At 45.9% G+C, this 25,111-nt stretch overlaps 1 protein-coding gene across 1 annotated transcript; it reads right to left on the bottom strand.

Annotated features, from left to right (window-relative positions):
• Positions 1–1,373: 1,373 nt before the first annotated feature.
• On the bottom strand, positions 1,374–6,988 carry LOC119337722 (chaperone protein dnaJ 16-like). The gene is made up of 12 exons (XM_037609879.1): positions 6,524–6,988; positions 6,039–6,162; positions 5,880–5,962; positions 5,681–5,792; positions 5,502–5,606; positions 3,581–3,631; positions 2,724–2,810; positions 2,531–2,639; positions 2,303–2,451; positions 2,153–2,206; positions 1,790–2,076; positions 1,374–1,687 (listed from the first exon to the last, which is right to left on the bottom strand). Exons 1-11 carry the CDS (start codon positions 6,682–6,684, stop codon positions 1,798–1,800), a joined length of 1,314 nt encoding a protein of 437 aa, XP_037465776.1. The 5' UTR covers positions 6,685–6,988; the 3' UTR covers positions 1,374–1,687; positions 1,790–1,797.
• Between the last annotated feature and the right edge of the window lie 18,123 nt (positions 6,989–25,111).

Here is a 25,111-nt window from a genome sequence, read left to right on the forward strand (position 1 = left end):
GGAAGTCGCTAAGACGCTTTGCCCCATGGTGGGCGCCAACTGTTGTGGTACTAAGTCTGACAGTAAGAATAGGGGTACGTATGAGGAGGCAAGGCCCTAGCTATGGCGAGGATGTACACGCGAGTTTACGAGTTCAGGCCCCTCTCGGAGGAGGTAAAGCCCTACGTCTCGGTGCCCTGAGGCGGTCGACTGGAATATGGGAGTGTGTGTTACAAGGGGTGCGAACCCTTGTCCCAGTGGAGGGGGGTGGCTTATATAGAGTGTGCCAGGACCCCAGCCCACCTCCATTACAGGGGTTCAATGTACATCAAGACAGGGCGTTACTAGTAACGCCAGCTATAAAGTGTATTTAATGACCTTTAAGACTACGGAATGAACGCCTGACCGTTGCCGTCCTGAGTGACCCCTGGTCTCCTGCAGGTCGAGTGGTTTCCTATATAGTCGAATGACTTGGTCTTGGTCGGGTGAACTTAGGAGTGAGGGGTATCCGAGTGAGATGATTGGTCGAGTGGATTGCACTCGACGACTCCAATTGATACCCTATGTTGTTCTTTGAATGCCTTTGCTTCTAGGATAGTAACCTTGGATGGGGTGTATAGGTGAGGCCTATGACCCTACCCTAGGTCTATGGCATCATCAGGCGGCTTAGGGCGGAAGCGATGGAGATTGGTAGAAAACTGATACCATGTAGAAGACTATAGGATGCAACTTAATTGTATTCATCGGAGTGTGTTACAATATATACAGGTGGTGTCTTGCGTAACAACCAACTAACCCCTACAATATCCCTAGGAATCAGCTATACAAGACTAGAGATAATAGGAGAATCAGTCGGTAATAAATACAGAGATATCACGTTTCAACAATGAGCACGTACATTTCCTCGATTTCCTAGTATTTCAAAATATTTATGATTTACTTTCAGTTTTTATATTCAAAATACCCCACAAATTTTCACGACTGGATATTTCCAAGTGTTCACACGTTTCTTGGCCTGCTGTGAGATACTCCCTCCGTCCGAAAATACTTATCATCAAAATGGATGAAAAAGGATGTATCTAAAACTAAAATACATCTAAATACATACTTTTTTATTCTTTTTGATGACAAGTATTTTTTATTCTTTTTGATGACAAGTATTTTCAGACGGAGGGGGTATCAACCAAGCTCTGTACCTTGTGTCTTTGTTTATAATACCATATCATTTTAGGTTGTATAACCTTGTTTTAAATGTTTTTCTTTCCGCTAGAAATGTTAACTGTATCTTTTTTACTTGTGAATTGTGGTTATTTGAATATTGCTCATATTTTCCAGTAAACTACAAATGAATTCACGGGAGGGGAAAATATTGTGTTCGGTTAATTACACATCAGGAGTCGAAAGCGGGGAAAGAGCTAATGTGCAACAGGGACGAGATAACTAATATTTACAACTGATTACACAGCCAATGATATCAAAATTGACATTTATCACACTCGAAAGAATATGGAACTGGACTATGGTGGCAGCAGGGGACCTTAGAAGCTACGAGTGCTCGTGCCTCGTAGCCATACATCATATGAACTCAGGGTTGCACCCAATCTTTGCAGGAAATATAGTAGACAGCACTAAGGAAAGAGGTAACGGCGAAGGAGTTCTTCTGGGGCAGTCAAAATGAAAATAGTTTGTATTGCACTTGTACGCTTACCTACAGAAACAGCATAAAATGTGAAATATTAGTGCTGTGGTGCAGAGGATGATTCACAGCAGAATAGCACAGCTGAAGAAGACTAGGTTATTAACTTAGTACCATTATGGTCAGCATGGCTTTCTCCTGTCAACTTTGAAAGGAATGTTTAGCCATCTCTTCCTTGCGGACCGCTCTTTGGTTTTCTTTTCACTCGAGTCATCATCTTCACTTCCGCAGCCCTCCATGTGCTGATCCTTCACTTTCTTTTCTTTCCTCTGGTTTTTTTCTTCATCAAATTTGAAAGAAGGTGAAGATTTAGATTTATTCCTGCTTGAAGTCCGTTTTAGAGGTGGATTGTTGGTATAGGATGCATGGATTACATTCCTTTCATTCAGAAGCTCGTCAATCTACAGAAGACCACGAATACCCAGATCAGACCATCATAAGGAGCAAAATGAGCTAAAGCATCAGAACCAAACATACCGTTTGCATTTCTTGTGTGTATTTGCTAGTCATTTCTGTGAACTTTGCCAAGACCTGCAAATCGTGTTATTTAAGAATGTACCCCTGCCATGCTGATGTGCAAAGAAAGAACCTGATAGAAAATAAATGTAAAGAAAGGTGAGCACATACTTCACGGTACTCTGTCTCGAATTTAGACAGCTCAGCTCTTTTTGTGAGTATCTTTGCCTCAACACTCTGTAGCTTCTCCTTTTCAGTAGGGAAAGATTCAGCGCAGACAATCTCTATAGTATATGTTGCACTTTTGAAGAAATTGTCACCTGAATTAGGAATCTGAGTTTAGGATGTACCACACTGCCTAAGTTAATTAAAACCACAGCAATCAATAAACGACATTACCATAGACGGCAAAAAAGTGGGTTCCTGGTTTCAGTTCATTAATGTCACATGGTTGGAAACTATCCAACCTTTTAAAGAATGCACTATCAGGATCCTTCGCAGCTGGTGCCTGAAAGTAACCGGAGCTTAGAAAGGCGGAAAATACCATCGAATCACTTGGATAACCCAAAGAGACGAACTTTTGTAAACTCACTGAGTTATTTTGCTCAAAACGATACACAGGGAACCCAAGAAAGTACATTCCTGCAGAAGAAACTTTGCTGGCCTTTACACTATCTTCCTGCAGCAAGCTGCATGTTAGTGAAACACATCACAAATCTAACACAACAGTTGTTCTAGCACATTTGATAAACGGAAACTCATCCAAGCAAATATTTGCTACTTTCATGGCATTGCAGTTTAAGAATAAATCTACGATACAAAAACATACAAATCCTCAAACTTGTTCATGTCAAGTTTAGTACTCCCTCTGTTCAGAAATATAAGATGTTCAACTTTTTTGTGAATCAGATGTATATAGACACGTTTTCAGTGTGTTTGTTCACTCATTTCAGTCCGTATGTAGTCCATATTGAAATATCTAAAACATTTATATTTATGAACGAAAGGAGTAATACTGTAATACCACAGGTGATGTGCTATTTCATATTGTCATACTTTAAATATTAATAATAATATTAATATTAATAAATTCTTAAGACAAATAGTTCACAAATTATATTGCTCGGAGTAGTACATACTCCCTCTGTAAAGAAATATAAGAGCGTTTAGATCACTAAAGTAGTACTCCCTCCGTCCCAAAATAAGTGTCTCAAGCTTAGTACAACTTTGTACTAAGGTTAGTACAAAGTAACTTTGTACTAAGGTTAGTACAAAGTTGAGACACTTATTTTGGGACGGAAGGAGTTATAGTGAGTAATTACAGAGGGAGTAATAGTGATGCACTGATGCTTGACTCCTCCAGCCGATTTAAATTATTTAAGTTATATGAATAAGTATTTCTTTTAGTATCAATTGGAAAAAGGAGAGAAATAAGTTTGGTATATGTACCTGCAGTGCAAGGCTCAACCCACCATTTTCTTCGAGCTCAAAATAAAGCAGCTGCAATTAAAGAAAAAAAAACAGAGTCATGTTCTATAAAGGCCCAAGTAAAGGAAAACATTGTGAAATTTGGAGCGCTTCAAATATCCATCGAATAGAACATGCACTAAATGCTTAAACTATGACAGACATAGCACAATAAAAAAACTCATCTCATAAAAAAATTGTACAGCCTCAGAAAAACAGGTGTATACAAAAAAATAGTTACACCAGGGAGGCAGGGAATAATATTAGGGCTTTGTCAAATATATTCCTAGAACTGTTTCCTTCACTGGCTACTTTGTACTCCCTCTGTAAAGAAATATATCACAGTTCTGACCACTTTGGGTCCATAGTACAGAGGAAGTATTTTACAGAGGAAGTAGATGTACATCACAAAAAGGGCAGCCCAGTGCACGTCCCGCTTGCGCAGGGTCCGGGGAAGGGTCTGACCACTTTAGGTCTATAGTACGAAGCCATTTCAAACATTTCTGCAAGAGGCTGTTTCCAGGACTCGAACCCGTGACCTCATGTACATCACAGTTCCAATAAAATTATGGCTTTGGCAGAAAAGGGCTACCATATAGTGACAAGTTTATGGGTTAAACATTGCCCCAATATAACTCGTATCACAGCATACAAAATAATTGTCACTATCACATCATGGTTGGTTAATGCTAGATACCATCAGAATGGGGATCTCCCCATCAATCTTTAAACACTGGTCGGCATACTCCATACTCTTGGATGTGAGATGTCTTGGGCCCTCCCTCCCTCTTGAGAGTCACAGCACATGTGCCAATGCATGTTAGTTATAACCTGGTAGGGCAAAACTATTTTTTATCACCTAATAATATGTTAAACAATTCTGACTTTCGGCATGAAAATAGTGTGATGTGGGTTGTCTATTAGCTTTGCCATGTTGGATTTTGGGTGATCTGGAAGAAAGAGAACTTCAAAGACAAGTAGACAACCCAAGCCATCTCTTACGTCTATCGGCACAGAGCATGTGGGCCAATTTTCAGTGTTCAATAGAGTAAACCATTGTCTCTAGCACTTTAGTGGGCTCGTGGCTGTCTAAAATATTGATACAAGATAATGTGGAGCCATGGGAAACACACTTATCTCTGCTATGGGAGATGGCCTTATATGACTCATTTCTGCCAAGATTTGTTGAATAGTAACCTTCCAATTGAACCTAGAGCCGTGAACAAACTATTACCCCTACCTACATAGTAGGACCACACACACTGCATTCTACACGCTCAATCTACCCACTGGACGACTTCAAGCAAAAGGTCAGTTTGTCTTTTTCTTTCATTTGTGGCAACCAAAAGCAATCTGGTATGAATAAAGGGCCTGTTTGGTTGAAACCTAAGAGTACCTAAGCATGCCAAACATTTTTGGCCTAACATGGCTAATTGTGGCTAAGAATGATGAAGCTACAACTTAGCTTGGTCAAGTCAAGTGATCTTGTGAAACCTTCATAGGTCTATGATTCATGAGACCTAACTACAACAAAAGGTTCGGCACGCCACACACCTAAGTCATGGCTACAAACCAAAAACTTGGCTAAGGAGAGTGGCAAAATTTGGCTTCCAGCCAAACAGGGTCCTTTAGTCAGTCACACAGTGCACTTAAGAAAGTGAAAACAGGAGCGCAAACTGAAAGAAAAGGAAGAATTGGCAGTACTAATATGGTTGTAGTTCAATCATTGTAAAAAAGGAGAGCCAAATGTTTACTTCATGGAATCTTACAAGGAATCATACATTCTCCACGACACAAATAAAAAGTTTGAACAATACTCTCACATATCACAGAATTACACATCCATTGAGTGAACTTAAACAGAGGAAATAATAGGAAAGGTATTTTGCTTCTGAAAACTGACCTTAAATTTGCTTTTTTCAGTTGAATGCACACGGCAAACTAGCCCCTTCTTAGCTTCCTGTTCTGTGATGTCTACAGAATAAAAATGAGCTGTTTGCTTTTCCACCTGGACACATGCAACAACTTAAGTCTTACTAACACGGAAAAGAAACATCACATAATGGACAGCTAGTTGCCAACCTTCTTGCGCACAGGGTTTCCTAGCTGGAGCTGTGAAACCACAATAGACCCATTTAATGCTTCCTCCAAAACGGTTGCTGAAACAGTTGTCTTAATTGGTACACCAAGCTTGCTGCATATATGTGCCTAAAATCAAAACAACAGCAAGGCACAGGCTAGCAAATTACTGGAGGAAAAATGTACCATTTAGAAAGTGTACCTGAAAATAGCTGCAAACATGGTGTTTACGGTATTGAGACTGGATAGGTCAAGCTCCAATTCCTGGCTATCAGTTTCGATGGCCTGAAACATCGTGCAACAGTTACCATACCATGTTCAGATAAAATGGTTAACACACACCGATTCATCAGTTGATTACCTCGAATCCTGACGTGTCGTACTGCCGCCTCTTATGGGGATCCGACAGAATGCTGTAAGAAAAGGTGACTTCCTGGAACTTGTCTGATGCGACAGGGTCATCAGCATTCTTATCCGGATGGTACCTGCCGAAATTTAGAAGTAACAACAACACTGAGATCAGTATGTACTTGAATTCTACATCAAGCTACCACTACATGCACCAACAAACGTTTAGAAAAGAAAAAAGTGGCCCCCAACCGAGGCTGGAAAGAAAAGCCTAAACACGCAATTGGTGACAGACGTAGCTGAAAACTTCACTAAACAAGCACACGCAAAGGTGCCTGAATGATGTCCAAAATGCGCACTGTTCCGCGCACATACGAACGAAACCTCCCACCTAAACACGGACACGCCACACCAGTGTGGTGAGGGAAAAAAACAACCAACACCAGCAGCAGCACGACGATAGCACGAATCTGAGACAGAGCCGGCGAGCAGCCTTACTTGAGCGCCATGCGACGGAAGGCGCTCTTGATCTCCTGGTCGGTGGCGGTGCGGGCCACCCCGAGCACCTCGTACGGGTCCTTCCTCTGCGGCGGCGCCGCCGCCGCCGCTGCCGAGTCCCCCTTGTCCGACTTGAACGACCCGAACCTCGACCCCGCCATGGCCGCGGCCCTCCTCCTCCTCCTCCTCCGCTGCAGCACGCACCGGCCGCTTCCAAACCTCCACAAGCCCAGCCGCAGCAGGCGCGGGCGGCGAGATCTCGCCCCTGCAGAACGTCTCGGTCACGCCCCGCCCGACGCGCGCGCCGCGAGCGGCCGGCCGGAAGGGGGGCGGCGCGGCGGGATAGGGTCACAGCCCCGTCCCCGTCGCTGCGGCGGCGCGCCCCGCTAGACGTCGGCTGTGCGGGATTCGAAATGGAGGGCGAGGCGAGTCGAGGTGGCGAGGGAGGCCGGCAAAACGAGGAGGGAGGGCCGGAGAGAGAGTGAGGCGGGTGGGGGAGGTGGCGTCATATTAGGTGTGCCTCGCGGTGGGGCCCGGCGCTCAGTGGGGTTGGTGCATCCACTGTGGGGCCGGGGTGGCGGTGGAGGGGGGCGCAGGCTGGACTGACTGAGCCGAGCGTTGGCTCTGGCTGGCGGTTAACCGGTAGTGGTAGGCCTCGTGCGGCCGTCGGCTGCTCCTGCACGTGAAGGGCAGTTGGATCAGGGTACCCGGGATAGCGGCTAGTTAAGGCGGGCGCCGGCCGGCCGGCCGACGTTTTCTGCCCGCCGGCAAGATCTTCAGCTTTGAGTTTTTCCTCTGTTTTCTCATAGCATCTCCACTCGTTTGGCCCTCCAGCGCATAGGCCGGCGTCCACCCGACGATTTTTAGTCCCCGGGGGCGACCAAGGCCCTAGCTCCCAGGTACCGCCCCCAAGGCCCCAACCACGCATCTCATATTCAAACTTGATCGTTCCCGTTTCAAAAAAAAACGCCATAATCCGGCGATCATCGCAATAGTTCGGCGATCAGTGCCACAGTTCGGCGATCAAATGAAAGGACAAGCAAATAGTTCGGCGCACAAAAAAGAAAGGACGCACAAGGAATGCATCAAACGTCGAGGTCGCCCTCCGGCGTCGTCGCCGGCGTGCGCGGGCTAGGAGGAGTCGGCGCGGCTTCTGGACTGGTCGGCGGCTTCTGTGCTGCTGGACGTCGCGGAGGCATCATCACTCGGGCTGGGTTGTGGCGTTGGCGTCGGAGGCTCCGATATCTGGTTCAGGATAAGGCCGCACTCTGCCAGGAACCACGCCTTGAGCTTCTCGTCGCTGCTCTGGAGCATGTCAGCACCGCCCATCAAGAAAGCCAGGTCATTGTTCCTCTTCTTGGCGTCTTGAGCTTTGAGCTTCGCGGCGACGTTGCTCCGGAGCAAGTCGAGTTTGACGGCGTTGTTCATCATCAAAGCAGCCCACCGCGCCTCAGTTTTCTCTTCTGGCCCTGGTCTTGGCGTCGGCGAGTCAATGCTCGATGGACTCTTGCACGCGTGCGGCAGCCGACTCGGCGTGTTTCTCCTTCTTGGCCCCTTTGTTGTCGTCCAGGCGCCCGTCGGCCGCGCCCGGGGTCGGCGCGTCCGGCTTGTACGTCTCCTTGGCCTTGGCGAGGGTGCGCCGGACATCCTCCCACTTCTCGCACTTGTCGATCCGCTTGAAGACGTGGAGGTACTTGAACTCTTGGTCGCTATTGTCATCGCGGAACATGGCGAACATGCGCAGCAGCAGCGCCGAGGAACGAACATCAGTCGGCGCGGGCGCGCCCGTGGGCGCACACACGGCGAAAGCAACAGGGTGAGGACGGCGTGCTATACCTGATCCTCGACGCTGGCGCCGCTCTCCGGGCGAGCCGCGACCTCCTCGACGATCCCATGCCATTTGTTGCACGCCATTTGGATGAGCCCCCAATGGTTCGCCATCGCCTTCGACCCATGCTGCATGTGAACGCCTTTGAAGTAGGGGTCAACGAGCTTGCGCTCGTCGAACTCGGCCTTGATGCGGTACATGTCGATGTTCTGGTTCGTACCGGTGATCGGGTCGAGGCAGACGACTTTCCACGCTTTGGCGAGGCACTCATCTTCCTTGGACGCCCACTTTATGCGCGGCTCGCCGGTCTTGGCCGCCCCTTTCTTCTTCTTTTTCTTGCCTTTCCTTGTCCGTGTCGGCTCCTCCTCCTCCTCCTCCGGTTCTTCCTTGCCATAGTCGAGCTCGCCGTCCATGTCGCCGAGATCAATCGAGTCGTCTTGGGTAGTGAACCCGGGGGAAGCGACGGCGGCAGCCGAGCCAGCTGCGATGATGTCTTCCATGTCGGCCTCCGTCGCGTCGGCATCGCCAATATGTGACGAGGAGGCTTGCGAGTAGAGCAGGTGGACGCGGCGGAGAGGTGGTGTCAGGGAGGCTGCGTAGTCCGGCGGCGAGTACGTATATGGAGGGTACTGCATGCCAGCGAACGCGGGCGAGGGCGTGCGCTGGACCGGGCGCCCATGGGGAAAGGTGACGTTGGGGTTGAACCCGCCGTGTACGTCGCCGTCGGCATAGCCCGGCGACGAGCTCCATGGTTGTGGCGATGATGAGAAGCCGGTCGGAGATCCGACGCTTTGCTGGCTCCAGGCCGCGTGCGGGTCATGGCCGCCGGGTGGATTCATCATCCCCGTGCGAGCAGCCTTGGCTTGTTCGGCCGAGCATTTCGCCTACTCCGTCGTCGCCGCGGTCGCGAGCGCGCCCTCTCCCGGGCCTTCTTGGCCCTGTTGCACCTATCGGCGGTGACGGCCTCCTGGCGCTGCACTTCCACCTTCTAGTCGGCGTTGGTCATGCCCAGGGGCTTGGACGGCGGCGCCCTCTGCTTCCTCTGCTTCGGCTGGGCGGCGGCGGCGGATGTGGTATCCATCGCGGCGCGGGGGTGATACGTCTCCAATGTATCTACTTTTCCAAACACTTTTGCCCTTGTTTTGGACTCTAACTTGCATGATTCGAATGAAACTAACCCGGAATGACGCTGTTTTCAGCAGAACTGCCATGATGTTGTTTTATGTGTAGAAAAGGAAAGTTCTTGGAATGTCTTGAAAATCCACGGAGGCACCTTTTGGAATTAATAAGAATTTTTGGCGAAAGAATCAAGACCAGGGGGCCCATAGGCTGTCCACGAGACAGGGGCGCCCCCCCTAGGGTGCGGCCTCCTATCTCGTGGGCCCCCTGGACCTCCACCGACCTCAACTCCAACTCCATATATTCACGTTCGGAGAGAAAAAAATCAGAGAGAAAGTTTCATCGTGTTTTATGACATGGAGCCACCGCCAAGCCCTAATCTCTCTCGGGAGGGCTGATCTGGAGTCCGTTCGGGGCTCCGAGGAGGGTGATTCATCGCCGTCGTCATCATCAACCATCCTCCATCACCAATTTCATGATGCTCACCACCGTGCGTGAGTAATTCCATCGTAGGCTTGCTGGACGGTGATGGGTTGGATGAGATTATCATGTAATCAAATTAGTTTTGTTAGGGTTTGATCCCTAGTATCCACTATGTTCTGAGATTGATGTTTCTATGACTTTGCTATGCTTAATGCTTGTCACTAGGGCCCGAGTGCCATGATTTCAGATCTGAACCTATTATGTTTTCATGAATATATGTGTGTTCTTGATCCTATCTTGCAAGTTTATAGTCACCTATTATGTGTTATGATCCGACAACCCCGAAGTGACAATAATCGAGATACTTCTCGGTGATGATCGTAGTTTGAGGAGTTCATGTATTCACTATGTGCTAATGCTTTCTTCCGGTTCTCTATTAAAAGGAGGCCTTAATATCCCTTAGTTTCCGCTAGGACCCCGCTTCCACGGGAGGGTAGGACAAAAGATGTCATGCAAGTTCTTTTCCATAAGCACGTATGACTATTCACGGAATACATGCCTACATTACATTGATGAATTGGAGCTAGTTCTGTGTCACCCTATGTTATAGCTATTACATGAGGAATCGCATCCGGCATAATTATCCATCACTGATCCATTGCCTATGAGCTTTTCATGTATTGTTCTTCGCTTATTTACTTTTCCGTTGCTACTGTTACAGCTACTACAAAAACCCAAAAACATTTATCTTTACTTTTGCTACCATTACCTTTACTCTCATACCACTTTTGCTACTAAACACTTTGCTGCAGATACTAAGTTATCTAGGTGTGTTGAATTGACAACTCAACTGCTAATACTCAAGAATATTCTTTGGCTCCCCTTGTGTCGAATCAATAAATTTGGGTTGAATACTTTACCCTCAAAAGTTGTTGCGATCCCCTACACTTGTGGGTTATCAAGACTAATTTCTGGCGCCGTTGCCGAGGAGCATAGCTCTATTCTCCGAGTCACTTGGGATTTATATCTGTTGATCACTATGAAGAACTTGAAAGACGTTGAAACCAAGATTTTACCCTCAACTACGAGGGGAGGTAAGGAACTGCCATCTAGCTCTGCACTAGATTCTCCTTCCGTTATTAGTAGGCTTGCGACACCTAAACCTGCTACTGCTATGAATTCTGATATGTCGCATGTTATTGATGATGCCACTTTTGCTATGCATGATGAAACTACTTCTGTGCGTGATACTACTTTGCCATTAGGTGAATTTCTTGATGAACAACTTGCTAGAGTTAGGGGGAATGAAATTACTGAAGATCCTATTACTGATGATAGTGATAATGAAGGTTCTCCCAATGATTATGTATTACCTGTTGTTCCTAAGGGGTATGTTATGAATGAAGAAGCTGCTAGGGAAATCTTTGCTTGCAATGATAGATATGATCTTAAGAAATTATTAGCTAAATGGAAGCAGCTGTCTCTTAATGCTAGAATGAAACCTGACCCTGCTTTTGCTACTTCACCTATCTGTATTACTGATAAGGATTATGAATTCTCTGTTGATCCTGAAATTATTACTTTAGTTGAATCTGATCCTTTTTATGGCCTTGAATCTGAAACTGTTGTGGCACATCTTACCAAGTTGAATGACGTAGCCACCCTGTTCACTAATGATGAGAAGTCTCGCTATTATTATATCCTTAAGATATTTCCGTTCTCATTAAAAGGTGACGCTAAGACTTGGTATAATTCTCTTACTCCTGGTTGTGTGCGTAGTCCCCAGGATATGATTTATTACTTCTCTGCTAAATATTTCCCTGCTCATAAGAAACAAGCTGCCTTGCAGGAAATATATAATTTTGTGCAAATCAAAGAAGAGAGTCTCCCACAAGCTTGGGGGAGGCTTCTCCGGTTACTTAATACTTTGCCTGATCATCCTCTTAAGAAAAATGAAATACTTGATATCTTTTATAATGGACTAACCGATGCTTCCAAGGACTACTTGGATAGTTGTGTTGGTTGTGTTTTCAAGGAAAGAACAGTCGACAAAGCTGAAATACTATTGAATAATATGTTGACTAATGAAAATAATTGGACTCTTCCTGAGCCAATTCCTGAAGTAATTCCTGAACCAATTGAGCCAACTCCTGAGCCTATTCCTAAACCCACTCCGAAGAAGAGAGGTGTTTTATTTCTCAGTCCTAAAGATATGCAAGAGGCAAAGAAATCAATGAAATAAAAAGGTATGGAAGCTGAAGATGTTAAGAATTTACCTCCTATTGAAGAAATACATGGTCTTAATATACCGCCTGAAAAACCACATTGTCTTGGTAACCCGACATAGGTAGTAAAGGTAAATTCTCTCTATAGATATGATAAAGTTGAAATTCCCTCTACTAAATTTCATAGCCCATGCTTAGATGAATTTGATGACTTTATGGCTAGACAAGAAAGTTTCAATGCTTATGTTGGTAGAGAGTTAAAGAATAATGCTTTCGAGATAGGACATGTAAGCGATAATTTGGCTAGAGTTAAAGATGAACTTCACCTCGTTAGCAAATATACTTCTATGGTTGCTACTCAAGCTGAGCAAGTACTCAAAGCTCAAAATGATTTGCTTGATGAATTAAATAATAAAAATGACTTTGCTGTTAGAGTGGCTACTAGAACTGGTAGAATGACTCAGGAACCTTTGTATCTTGAAGGCCACCCTAAGAGAATCGAGCAAGATTCTCAGAGAAATAATTTAGAGGCACCTAGTTCTTCTAAAAAGAAGAAAAAGAAAAACGACAGAACTTTGCATGCTTCTAGTGAACCTGTCGTAGACACACCTGAGAACCCCAATGATATTTGTATTTCTGATGCTGAAACTCAATCAGGTGATGAACATGAACCTAGTGATAATTTTAATGATAATGTTCATGTTGATGCTCAACCTAGCAAAAACAATGATGTAGAGATTGAACCTGTTGTTGATCTTGATAACCCACAATCAAAGAATCAACGTTATGATAAGAGAGATTTTGTTGCTAGGAAGCACGGTAAAGAAAAAGAACCATGGGTTCAGAAACCCATGCCCTTTCCTCCTAAACCATCCAAGTCAAAGGATGATGAGGATTTTGAGTGCTTTGCTGAAATGATTAGACCTATCTTCTTACGTATGCGCTTAACTGATATGCTCAAAGTAAATCCTTATGCTAAGTATATGAAGGATATCATTACAAATAAAAGAAAGATACCAGAAGCTGAAATTTTCACCATGCTTGCTAATTACACTTTTAAGGGTGGAATATCAAAGAAACTTGGAGATCCGGGTGTACCAACTATACCATGCTCTATTAAAAAAATTATGTTAGAACTGCTTTATGTGATCTTGGAGCCGGTGTTAGTGTTATACCTCTCTCTTTATATCATAGACTTGAATTGAATAAGTTGGCACCTACTGAAATAACTTTGCAAATGGCTGATAAATCAACTGCTATACCTGTCGGTATTTGTGAGGATGTGCCTGTTGTGGTTGCAAATGTCACTATCTTAATGGACTTTGTTATTCTTGATATTCCCGAGGACGATAGTATGTCTATTATCCTTGGTAGACCTTTTCTTAATATTGCAGGGGCCGTTATTGATTGCAACAAAGGCAATGCCACTTTTCATGTTAATGGTAATGAGCATACGGTACACTTTCCGAGGAAACAATCTCAAGTTCATAGCATCAATTCTATTGAAAAAGTTACAACTATCATTTTTGGAGGTTTTGAATTTCCTCTCCCTACTGTCAAGAAAAAGTATGATATTCTTATTGTTGGGGATTTTCATATCCCCGGTGAGGTAACTTAGTGTTATTCGAAATTTCTCCAGTTCCGTGTTATTCGGAATGAGTTTGTTAACAAGACTTTATCAACCTTGTTAGTGGATTCATTTTGATGATCACGAGATGGATGAAACTAGAAGGCACAACCTTCTGTACCCTCTTTTTACTTTTTTTATTTAGAATAAATAAAGCAAAAATAGTATTATCCGTTTGTTTTCTGAATTATCCGTGCATTAAAAAATAGTCCAAAAATAAAAGTGCTCCAAATGCCCTGCAAATTTAGTATGCTTGTTTTTCTGGAATATTTGAGGATTTTAGGCACTGAAATCACTGCAGGAGGGGCAAGCACCAGGCCACGAGAGTGGAGGGCGTGCCCCCTATCTTGTGGGCCCCTGGTGGCCCCCCTCCACTTATGCCAGCACCCACACACTTCATCTTCTACCCAAAAAATCCCCATCCAGCTCAAGCACGAGTTCTAGCTCGTTTTGCTGCGATTTTCGATCTCTTAGCTCAAAGCTCCATTCACAAAACTGCTTTGGGAGATTGTTGCTTGGTATGTGACTCCTCCATTGGCCTAATTAGTTTTTGTTCTAGTGCTTTATTCATTGCAATTTTTTGCTGCATAGGTGACCATGTTCTTGAGCTTGCATGTTACATTTTTGAGGTCCCAAGCAATTCCAATGCATGATATAGGCTCTAGGCACTTGTAGGAGTAGTTGCTATCAATCTTGTTTAGTTTTATTCACTTTTATTTTGAAGTTACTAAAATTTCAGAAATTTTCAGAAAAAGAAATATGCTCAGAAGAATGTACCAAGGTGGTTCCTTGGCAAAGAAAGGGCCAAGGATTGCTATACATGAGCAAGATGTTAAATTGCCGAGGGACGCAAATGTACGGGCTTGTGAGTGGCCATCCGATAATTTTATGGTCGAAGCAGGCTTCAAGGAGGAATTTGACGCGTATGTACGTAATGCCGAGCTGGAGGACTTCTTACAAGATAAGTGTCCTCAATACTATCAATTGACTGATTCCTTTGTGCGGAGGTTCCAATATATCTCTGTGCGTAATTCTCCTAGTGTCATGTTTGATATTTATGATACATCTTATACCACGGATTTAGAGGATTTCACAACTGCTTGCAAACTCCCGCAGTGGGGTAATATTAATGATCCTCACAAATCTGAATTTAGAGATTTTCTTGCTAGTATTACCATAGGAGAATCTAGGGACATAGCACAAGCTACCATAGGGAGCATTCATTTTCCTGCTATATATTATTTTGCTCTCTTTATTGGTAGATGCATTAACGTTAAGGACGAAGCATGTCACATGTGTGTCCCTGATCTTTGTGTCCTCAAGAGTGCTGTGTCAGGTTATAAAGGTTATAACTTGGGGGCAATAGTTGCACGTAGGGTGCAGAATAATAGTAGAAGGGGAGATCTATTTGGAGGAATTTATGCAACCCGTGTGGCTAATTTTCTTAATATAGCCCCACGAGAGGGGGATATGATTTTACCCCCTGTTTATTTGGATAAAGAAGCTATGTTCGATCATCATTTTCTTGAGAGGAATGAACAATTCCTCCATTATCGACTCATCTATGACAGGCGCAACATCGTCCCTGTTACTCTTCCTGCCCCCTACCTTTTTGATTATCAGGCAAAAGGAAGATATGTTGTCACCAGGGAAGAAGCAGCTGAATACGAGAGGGGAATGGAGGCAGCTCGCCAACACGCTGCTGCTCAGGAGGCTGTTTCCTCTGCATCTCAGTACAACCCCAGTTTCACTTATGGATATCAGCCAGGCGGTCCTTGGCACTAGACCAACTTAGGCCGAAAGCTTAAGCTTGGGGGAGTACGTATCTCTCACCGACTTTACATTCATGTTCACACACTAGTCGTCGGTACTCATACTCTTTCGTTGTATTATCCATGCTAGTTTAAATTTCTTTTTCTAGTTTTCTTCTTGTGTGTTTAATAAACCTTAAGAAAAGCCAAAAAAAAATAGATAGTTTAATTTCCTTGCTTGTAGTAGAAATTAAAATGAAAACCCAAAAAGATTTCTAGTTCTTCTTCTTACTTGTTGGGAGCTTTCCTGTGTAAATAGTTTTATTTTCTTTTCTTTCCTTTGGGGGTCGAGAAGACTATATTGAAAATGCTTAGTGGTTCTCATATGCATGATTGTTTACTTAACTTAGAGCCCATATTACCCTGTCTTCTCTCTTAAGTTGAATGCTTCCAGATTCCAGCTTAGTCCAATGCACGTGCACTCTTATTATTATACACATCGTTCGGTCGTGCAAGTGAAAGGCAATAATGACGATATATGATGGACTTATTGGGATGAGAAAAGCTAGTATGAACTTGACCTCTTTTGTTTTGTAAATATGATGAGTTCATCGTTTCTGAGTCGGCTATTATGAAGTAAACATATTTGCAATGACATTTAGAGATTATAGTTGCTTGTGCCATGCTTGATTAGCTATGAGTTATAATGGTTTACCTTGCGTGCCAACATGCTATTAGAATGATTATGATGTGGTATGATGGGATGGTATCCTCCTTTGAATGAATTGAGTGACTCGACTTGGCACATGTTCACACATGTAGTTGAATCAAATCAACATAGCCTTCACGATATTTATGTTCATGGTGGATTATATCCTACTCATGCTTGTATTCAGTGTAAATTAATTTTAATGCATGTTTACGACTGTTGTCGCTCTCTCAGTTGGTCGCTTCCTAGTCTTTTGCTAGCCTTCACCTGTACTAAGCGGGAATACTGCTTGTGCATCCCAACTCCTTAAACCCCAAAGTTGTTCCATATGATTCCACTATACCTTCCTATATGTGGTATTTACCTGTCGTTCCAAGTAAATTTGTATGTGCCAAACTCCAAACCTTCAAATGAAATTCTGTTTTGTATGCTCGAGCAGCTCATGTTACAACTAGGGATGCCTTTATCTTCCATGCTAGGTGGGTTATTCTCACGAGGAGTGGACTCCGCTCCTCATTCACGAGACAGGGCCGGTAACCGGGATGCCCAGTCCCATGATCCAAAAAGATCAAAGCAAATCAAAATAATTAAACAAAACTCCCCCAGGGCTGTTGTATGTTGGAGGCACTCGTTGTTTCGAGCAAGCCATGGATTGATGCTTGTTGGTGGTTGGGGGAGTATAAACCTTTACCATTCTGTTTGGGAACTGCCTATAATGCATGTCGGAGTAAATGACCACGGGTAGCCTAGTCGGCTCCCCCTGGCTCTTTGAAAAAATAACAGGCCGATTGAGCCTTCAAAGCACCCAAGGCATAGGGCCGCCTTCCCCTAGCCGGCTGCCTCATAGGCCGACTATCGGAAGGCAGCCCAGCCCTAAACTCTCATGAAGAAAGACACTGGGAGGCCGACTCCAAGAAGCCGGCCACGAGAAGACCGACTCCGAGAAGCCGGCCCCCGGCAGGCGGCCAAGATCGTGCCCTCAAAGTCTGCACCCCCATAACGGCGATGATACGGGGCGTGGCAACAGTGAAGCCTGCCACCCCCGAATCCCGGAGCACGCATGGCCACAGTATGCCGTACAGGGCAGCCATGACCCGTCCGGCGTGGCACTGTTGCCATGCTGATCATGATGCACCCACGACAGGCTGTCAGTACGGCCCGCAGGCGGCGGGCCCCTTCGGTCAGAGAGACACCCGAAGGCGGCCATGCCTCCCTCAGTCGGTCTGGGATGCAGCCGGCTCCCAATGGCCGGCCCGCTCCCTCCCTCGAAGTATGCGCACCATTAAGGAGACAAGATGAGGTAAGGCTATAGTGAGAGCCCGCCAGGTGGTGGCACTGTAGCCATGCTTACCCCGACAAAGCCCTCGTCATCAAGAGTGAGGTAACAGTAACCAGCCCCCGACAGGACCCCCAAGCGGTGGGACCAGCCTGTCGACCAAGAGGCCGGCAGTCGGCGGGACTCACCAGTCGGCAGGCCCCAGTGGCAGGCGGAAAAGCCGGCGAGCGTAGACACTGACGGCTAGGGCTCACGCCCAGCCGGATTACCATTGTACCCCTAGGGGGTAGGCCTATATAACCCCCCCCCCAGGGCACCCATGCAAAGGGTTGGACTTTGATAGTTTTACACAACATTGGGGGGAGAAGAGAACTAGCTTGGCCCTCCTTCTTCCTCTCGCCGAACAACTCAAGGAGCCTCTTGTAGCCACTTGTTGATCTAGTGATCATGCGGAGACCCCGCAGAGTAGGACTAGGGGTGTTATCTCCACGGAGAGCCCCGAACCTGGGTAAGATCCGCCGGCGTGCATGTCTTTGCCTCATCCCGTTTCCAGGCACCGGCGATGTCTTATTGGCTCCCACAATGATAAGCCACCCGTTGGCATATGTCGCACCTACCACCCAACATTTGGCGCCCACCGTGGGGCCAGGTGCACCGTCGTCCGGATACCTGCTCTGGACGGGAACCCTTTTCCTCCCCAGCGAGCATAGCCAGCCTGGCACGCCCGACGGCGCTTGCCCCGACGCGCTGCAGGGTGTCGACGACGCCTGCGCAGCGAGCTGCCTCGCCGACCTTCTTGGCGAGGCTCGCATCTCTGACGAGCCCGCGTCCAACGCGGGCATAGGCTGCCTCGAGAGCCGCCTCGTCAGCCTCCTCGACCAACTCTACGTCTCCAGCGAGCCTGCTACGGATTTGGAGTCGGTTGGCTCCACCGACCCGATGCTTGTCGACTCTGACACGACATCGCTTGACGCTTTCCCCACCAATGTGGTGGTCTTCGACGACCCTCTCCCTCGAGCCGACAACGGCGGCAGCACCTGTTGGGGAACGTTGCAGAAAATTAAAATTTTTCCTACGGTTTCACCAAGATCCATCTATGAGTTCATCTAAGCAACGAGCCAAGGGAGTGAGTTTGCATCTACATACCACTTGTAGATCGAGTGCGGAAGCGTTCAAGGGGATGGTGATGAGGGAGTCGTACTCGCCGTGATTCGGATCACCGACGACCAAGTGCTGAAAGGACAGCACCTCCGCGTTCAACACACGTACGGGACGATGGACGTCTCCTTCGTCTTGATCCAGCAAGGAGGAAGGAGAGGTTGAGGAAGGCAGCTCCAACGGCAGCACGACGGCGTGGTGTAGTTGGTGCAGAAGTACTCCGACAGGGCTTCGCCAAGCACGTACGGAGGAGGAGAGGTGTTGGGGAGGGGAGGGGCTGCGCCTTGAGTTGTCTTGTTGCAGCCCTCCCCTCACCCCTCTATATATAGGAGGAGAGGGGCAAGGGGGCCGGCCCTCTAGGGGAAACCCTAGAGGGGGGCGGCGGCCAAAGGGAGAGGGAAAAGGGTGGCTTGCCCCCCAAGCTAGGGGGCGCCCCCTTTAGGGTTTCCCCTCCCCTTGTCCTAGCCGCATGGGCCTAGGTGGGGAGGCGCACCCAGCCCACTAGGGGCTGGCTCCCTCTCCCACACAGCCCATGTGGCCCCCCCGGGAGGGGTGGCCCCACCCGGTGGACCCCCGGAACCCTTCCGGTGGCCCCGGTACAATACCGGATGCCATCGAAACTTTCCGGTGTCCGTTTAACCACTTTCCATATATAAATCTTTACCTACGGACCATTACGGAACTCCTCGTGACGTCCGGGATCTCATCCGGGACTTCGAACAACATTCGCTAATCACATACAAGTCTTCCTAATAACCCTAGCGTCACCGAACCTTAAGTGTGTAGACCCTACGGGTTCGGGAGACATGCAGACATGACCGAGACGACCTCAGGTCAATAACCAACAGCGGGATCTGGATACCCATGTTGGCTCCCACATGCTCCTTGATGTTGTCATCGGATGAACCACGATGTCGAGGATTCGATCAAACCCCGTATGCAATTCCCTTTGTCAATCGGTACGTTACATGCCCGAGACTCGATCGTCGGTATCCCAATACCTCGTTTAGTCTCGTTACCGGCAAGTCACTTTACTCGTACCGTAATGCATAATCCCGTGACCAGAAACTTGGCCACCTTGAGCTCATTATGATGATGCACTACCGAGTGGGCCTAGTGATACCTCTCCGTAACACGGAGTGACAAATCCCAGTCTCGATCCGTGTCAACCCAACAGACACTTTCGGAGATACCTGTAATGCACCTTTATAGTCACCCAGTTACGTTGTGACGTTTGGTACACCCAAAGCACTCCTACGGTATCCAGGAGTTACACGATCTCATGGTCTAAGGAAGAGATACTTGACATTGGAAAAGCTCTGGCAAACGAACTAACCGACCTTTGTGCTATGCTTAGGATTGGGTCTTGTCCATCACATCATTCTCCTAATGATGTGATCCCGTTATCAATGACATCTAATGTCCATAGCCAGGAAACCATGACTATCTGTTGATCACAACGAGCTAGTCAACTAGAGGTTCACTAGGGACATATTGTGGTCTATGTATTCACACGTGTATTATGATTTCTGGATAATACAGTTATAGCATGAATAAAAGACAATTATCATGAACAAAGAAATATAATAATAATCCTTTTATTATTGCCTCTAGGGCATATTTCCAACAGTCTCCCACTTGCACTAGAGTCAATAATCTAGTTACATTGTGATGAATCGAACACCCATAGAGTTCTGGTGCTGATCATGTTTTGCTCGCGAGAGAGGTTTAGTCAACGGATCTGCGACATTCAGATCCGTATGTACTTTGCAAATTTCTATGTCTCCATCTTGAACATTTTCACGGATGGAGTTGAAACGATGCTTGATGTGCCTGGTCTTCTTGTGAAACCTGGGCTCCTTGGCAAGGGCAATAGCTCCAGTGTTGTCACAGAAGAGTTTGATCGTCCCCGACGCATTGGGTATGACTCCTAGGTCGGTGATGAACTCCTTCACCCAAATAGCTTCATGCGCTGCCTCCGAGGCTGCCATGTACTCCGCTTCACATGTAGATCCCGCCACCACGCTCTGCTTGCAGCTGCACCAGCTTACTGCTCCACCATTCAACAAATATACGTATCCGGTTTGTGACTTAGAGTCATCCAGATCTGTGTCGAAGCTAGCGTCGACGTAACCCTTTACGACGAGCTCTTCGTCACCTCCATAAACGAGAAACATGTCCTTTGTCCTTTTCAGGTACTTCAGGATATTCTTGACCGCTGTCCAGTGTTCCTTGCCGGGATTACTTTGGTACCTACCTACCACACTTACGGCAAGGTTTACATCAGGTCTGGCACACAACATGGCATACATAATAGATCCTATGGCTGAAGCATAGGGGATGACACTCATCTCTTCTATATCTTTTGCCGTGGTCGGGCATTGAGCCGAGCTCAATCTCACACCTTGCAATACAGGCAAGAACCCCTTCTTGGACTGATCCATTTTGAACTTCTTCAAAATTTTATCAAGGTATGTGCTTTGTGAAAGACCTATGAGGCGTCTCGATCTATTTCTATAGATCTTGATGCCTAATATATAAGCAGCTTCTCCAAGGTCCTTCATTGAAAAACACTTATTCAAGTAGGCCTTAATGCTGTCCAAGAATTCTATATCATTTCCCATCAAAAGTATGTCATCTACATATAATATGAGAAATGCTACAGAGCTCCCACTCACTTTCTTGTAAACGCAGGCTTCTCCATAAGTCTGCATAAACCCAAACGCTTTGATCATCTCATCAAAGCGAATGTTCCAACTCCGAGATGCTTGCACCAGCCCATAAATGGATCGCTGGAGCTTGCATACTTTGTTAGCGTTCTTAGGATCGACAAAACCTTCCGGCTGCATCATATACAGTTCTTCCTTAAGATAACCGTTAAGGAATGCCATTTTGACGTCCATCTGCCATATCTCATAATCATAGTATGCGGCAATTGCTAACATGATTCGGATGGACTTAAGCTTCGCTACGGGAGAGAAAGTCTCATCGTAGTCAATCCCTTGAACTTGCCGATAACCCTTAGCGACAAGTCGAGCTTTATAGATGGTGACATTACCATCCGCGTCCGTCTTCTTCTTAAAGATCCATTTGTTTTCTATCGCTCGCCGATCATCGGGCAAGTCAGTCAAAGTCCATACTTTGTTTTCATACATGGATTCTATCTCGGATTTCATGGCTTCTAGCCATTTGTTGGAATCTGGACCCGCCATAGCTTCTTCATAGTTCGAAGGTTCACCGTTGTCTAACAACATGATTTCCAGGACAGGGTTGCCGTACCACTCTGGTGTGGAACGTGTCCTTGTGGACCTACGAAGTCCAGTAGCAACTTGATCCGAAGTACCTTGATCATCATTATTTTCCTCTTCAGTTGGTGTAGGCATCACAGGAACATTTTCCTGGGCTGCACTACTTTCCGGTTGAAGAGGTAGTACTTCATCGAGTTCTACTTTCCTCCCACTTACTTCTTTCGAGAGAAACTCTTTTTCCAGAAAGGATCCATTCTTGGCAACAAAGATCTTGCCCTCGGATCTTAAGTAGAAGGTATACCCAATGGTTTCTTTAGGGTATCCTATGAAGACGCATTTTTCCGACTTGGGTTCGAGCTTTTCAGGTTGAAGTTTCTTGACATAAGCATCGCATCCCCAAACTTTTAGAAACGATAGCTTAGGTTTCTTCCCAAACCACAATTCATACGGTGTCGTCTCAACGGATTTAGACGGTGCCCTATTTAAAGTGAATGTAGCTGTCTCTAGAGCGTATCCCCAAAATGATAGTGGTAAATCGGTAAGAGACATCATAGACCGCACCATATCTAATAGAGTGCGATTACGACGTTCGGACACACCGTTACGCTGAGGTGTTCCAGGCGGCGTGAGTTGTGAAACGATTCCACATTTCCTTAAGTGTGTACCAAATTCGTGACTTAAGTATTCTCCTCCACGATCTGATCGTAGGAATTTTATCTTTCGGTCACGTTGATTCTCTACCTCATTCTGAAATTCCTTGAACTTTTCAAAGGTCTCAGACTTGTGTTTCATTAAGTAGACATACCCATATCTACTCAAGTCATCAGTGAGAGTGAGAACATAACGATATCCTCCGCGAGCCTCAACACTCATTGGACCGCACACATCGGTATGTATGATTTCCAACAAGTTGGTTGCTCGCTCCATTGTTCCGGAGAACGGAGTCTTGGTCATCTTGCCCATGAGGCATGGTTCGCATGTGTCAAATGATTCATAATCGAGAGACTCTAAAAGTCCATCAGCATGGAGCTTCTTCATGCGCTTGACACCAATGTGACCAAGGCGGAAGTGCCACAAGTATGTGGGACTATCGTTATCAACTTTACATCTTTTGGTATTCACGCTATGAATATGTGTAGTATTACGCTCGAGATTCATTAAGAATAAACCATTGACCATCGGAGCATGACCATAAAACATATCTCTCATATAAATCGAACAACCATTATTCTCAGACTTAAATGAGTAGCCATCTCGTATTAAACGAGATCCAGATACAATATTCATGCTCAAACTTGGCACTAAATAACAATTATTAAGGTTCAAAACTAATCCCGTGGGTAAATGTAGAGGTAGCGTGCCGACGGCGATCACATCGACTCTGGAACCATTCCCGACGCGCATCGTCACCTCGTCCTTCGCCAGTCTCCACTTATTCCACAGCCCCTGCTGTGAGTTACAAATATGAGCAACGGCACCGGTATCAAATATCCAGGAGTTACTATGAGTACTGGTAAGGTACACATCAATTACATGTATATCGAATATACCTTTAGTGTTGCCGGCCTTCTTATCCGCTAAGTATTTGGGGCAGTTCCGCTTCCAGTGACCCTTCCCCTTGCAATAAAAGCACTCAGTCTCAGGCTTGGGTCCATTCTTTGACTTCTTCCCGGCAACTGGCTTACCGGGCGCGGCAACCTCCTTGCCGTCCTTCTTGAAGTTCTTCTTACCCTTGCCCTTCTTGAACTTAGTGGTCTTATTGACCATCAACACTTGATGTTCTTTCTTGATTTCAACCTCTGCTGACTTCAGCATAGAAAATACTTCAGGAATGGTCTTTACCATCCCCTGCATATTGTAGTTCATCACAAAGCTCTTGTAGCTTGGTGGGAGAGACTGAAGGATTCTGTCAATGACTGCCTCATCAGGGAGGTTAATATTCAGCTGGGTCATACAGTTGTGCAACCCAGACATCTTGAGTATGTGCTCACTGACAGAACTATTTTCCTCCATCTTACAACTATAGAATTTGTCAGAGATGTCATATCTCTTGACCCGGGCGTGAGCTTGGAAAACTAGTTTCAGCTCCTCGAACATCTCATATGCTCCGTGATGCTCAAAATGCTTTTGGAGCCCCGGTTCTAAGCTGTAAAGCATGCCGCACTGAACGAGGGAGTAATCATCAGCACGAGACTGCCAAGCATTCATAATGTCTTGGTTCTCTGAGACGGGAGCGTCACCTAGCGGTCCTTCTAGGACATATTGTTTCCTGGCAGCTATGAGGATGATCCTCAGGTTCCGGACCCAGTCCGTATAGTTGCTGCCATCATCTTTCAGCTTGGTTTTCTCTAGGAACACGTTGAAGTTCAAGTTGACATGAGCGTTGGCCATTTGATCTACAAGACATATTATGCAAAAGGTTTTAGACTAAGTTCATGATAATTAAGTTCATCTAATCAAATTATTGAATGAACTCCCACTCAGATTAGACATCCCTCTAGTCATCTAAGTGTTACACGATCCGAGTCAACTAGGCCTTGTCCGATCATCACGTGAGACGGACTAGTCATCGTCGGTGAACATTCTCATGTTGATCGTATCTTCCATACGACTCGTGTTCGACCTTTCAGTCTCCGTGTTCCGAGGCCATGTCTGTACATGCTAGGCTCGTCAAGTTAACCCTAAGTGTTTTTGCATGTGTAAAACTGTCTTACACCCGTTGTATGTGAACGTAAGGATCTATCACACCCGATCATCACGTGGTGCTTCGAAACGACGAACTTTAGCAACGGTGCACAGTTAGGGGGAACACTTTCTTGAAATTGTTATAAGGGATCATCTTATTTACTACCGTCGATCTAAGTAAACAAGATGCATAAACATAATAAACATCACATGCAATTATATAAAGTAGTGACATGATATGGCCAATATCATATAGCTCCTTTGATCTTCATCTCCGGGGCTCCATGATCATCTTGTCACCGGCATGACACCATGATCTCCATCATCATGATCTCCATCACCGTGTCTTCATGAAGTTGTCACGCCAACGACTACTTCTACTTCTATGACTAACGCGTTTAGCAAATAAAGTAAAGTAGTTTACATGGCGTTCTTCAATGACACGCATGTCATACAAAATAAAGACAACTCCTATGGCTCCTGCCGGTTGTCATACTCATCGACATGCAAGTCGTGATTCCTATTACAAGAACATGATC

Source organism: Triticum dicoccoides, chromosome 7B, assembly GCF_002162155.2.
Source record: "Triticum dicoccoides isolate Atlit2015 ecotype Zavitan chromosome 7B, WEW_v2.0, whole genome shotgun sequence".
Classification (NCBI taxonomy): Eukaryota; Viridiplantae; Streptophyta; class Magnoliopsida; order Poales; family Poaceae; genus Triticum; species Triticum dicoccoides.

Coding starts and splice junctions, on each gene's coding strand:
- LOC119337722 (XM_037609879.1), bottom strand. CDS start 6,684: ATGGCGGGGTCGAGGTTCGGGTCGTTCAAGTCGGACAAGGGGGACTCG. Junction 5,793..5,879: donor ATGTTTGCAGCTATTTTCAG/GTACACTTTCTA, acceptor ACATATATGCAG/CAAGCTTGGTGTACCAATTA. Junction 5,607..5,680: donor GAAACCCTGTGCGCAAGAAG/GTTGGCAACTAG, acceptor GCATGTGTCCAG/GTGGAAAAGCAAACAGCTCA.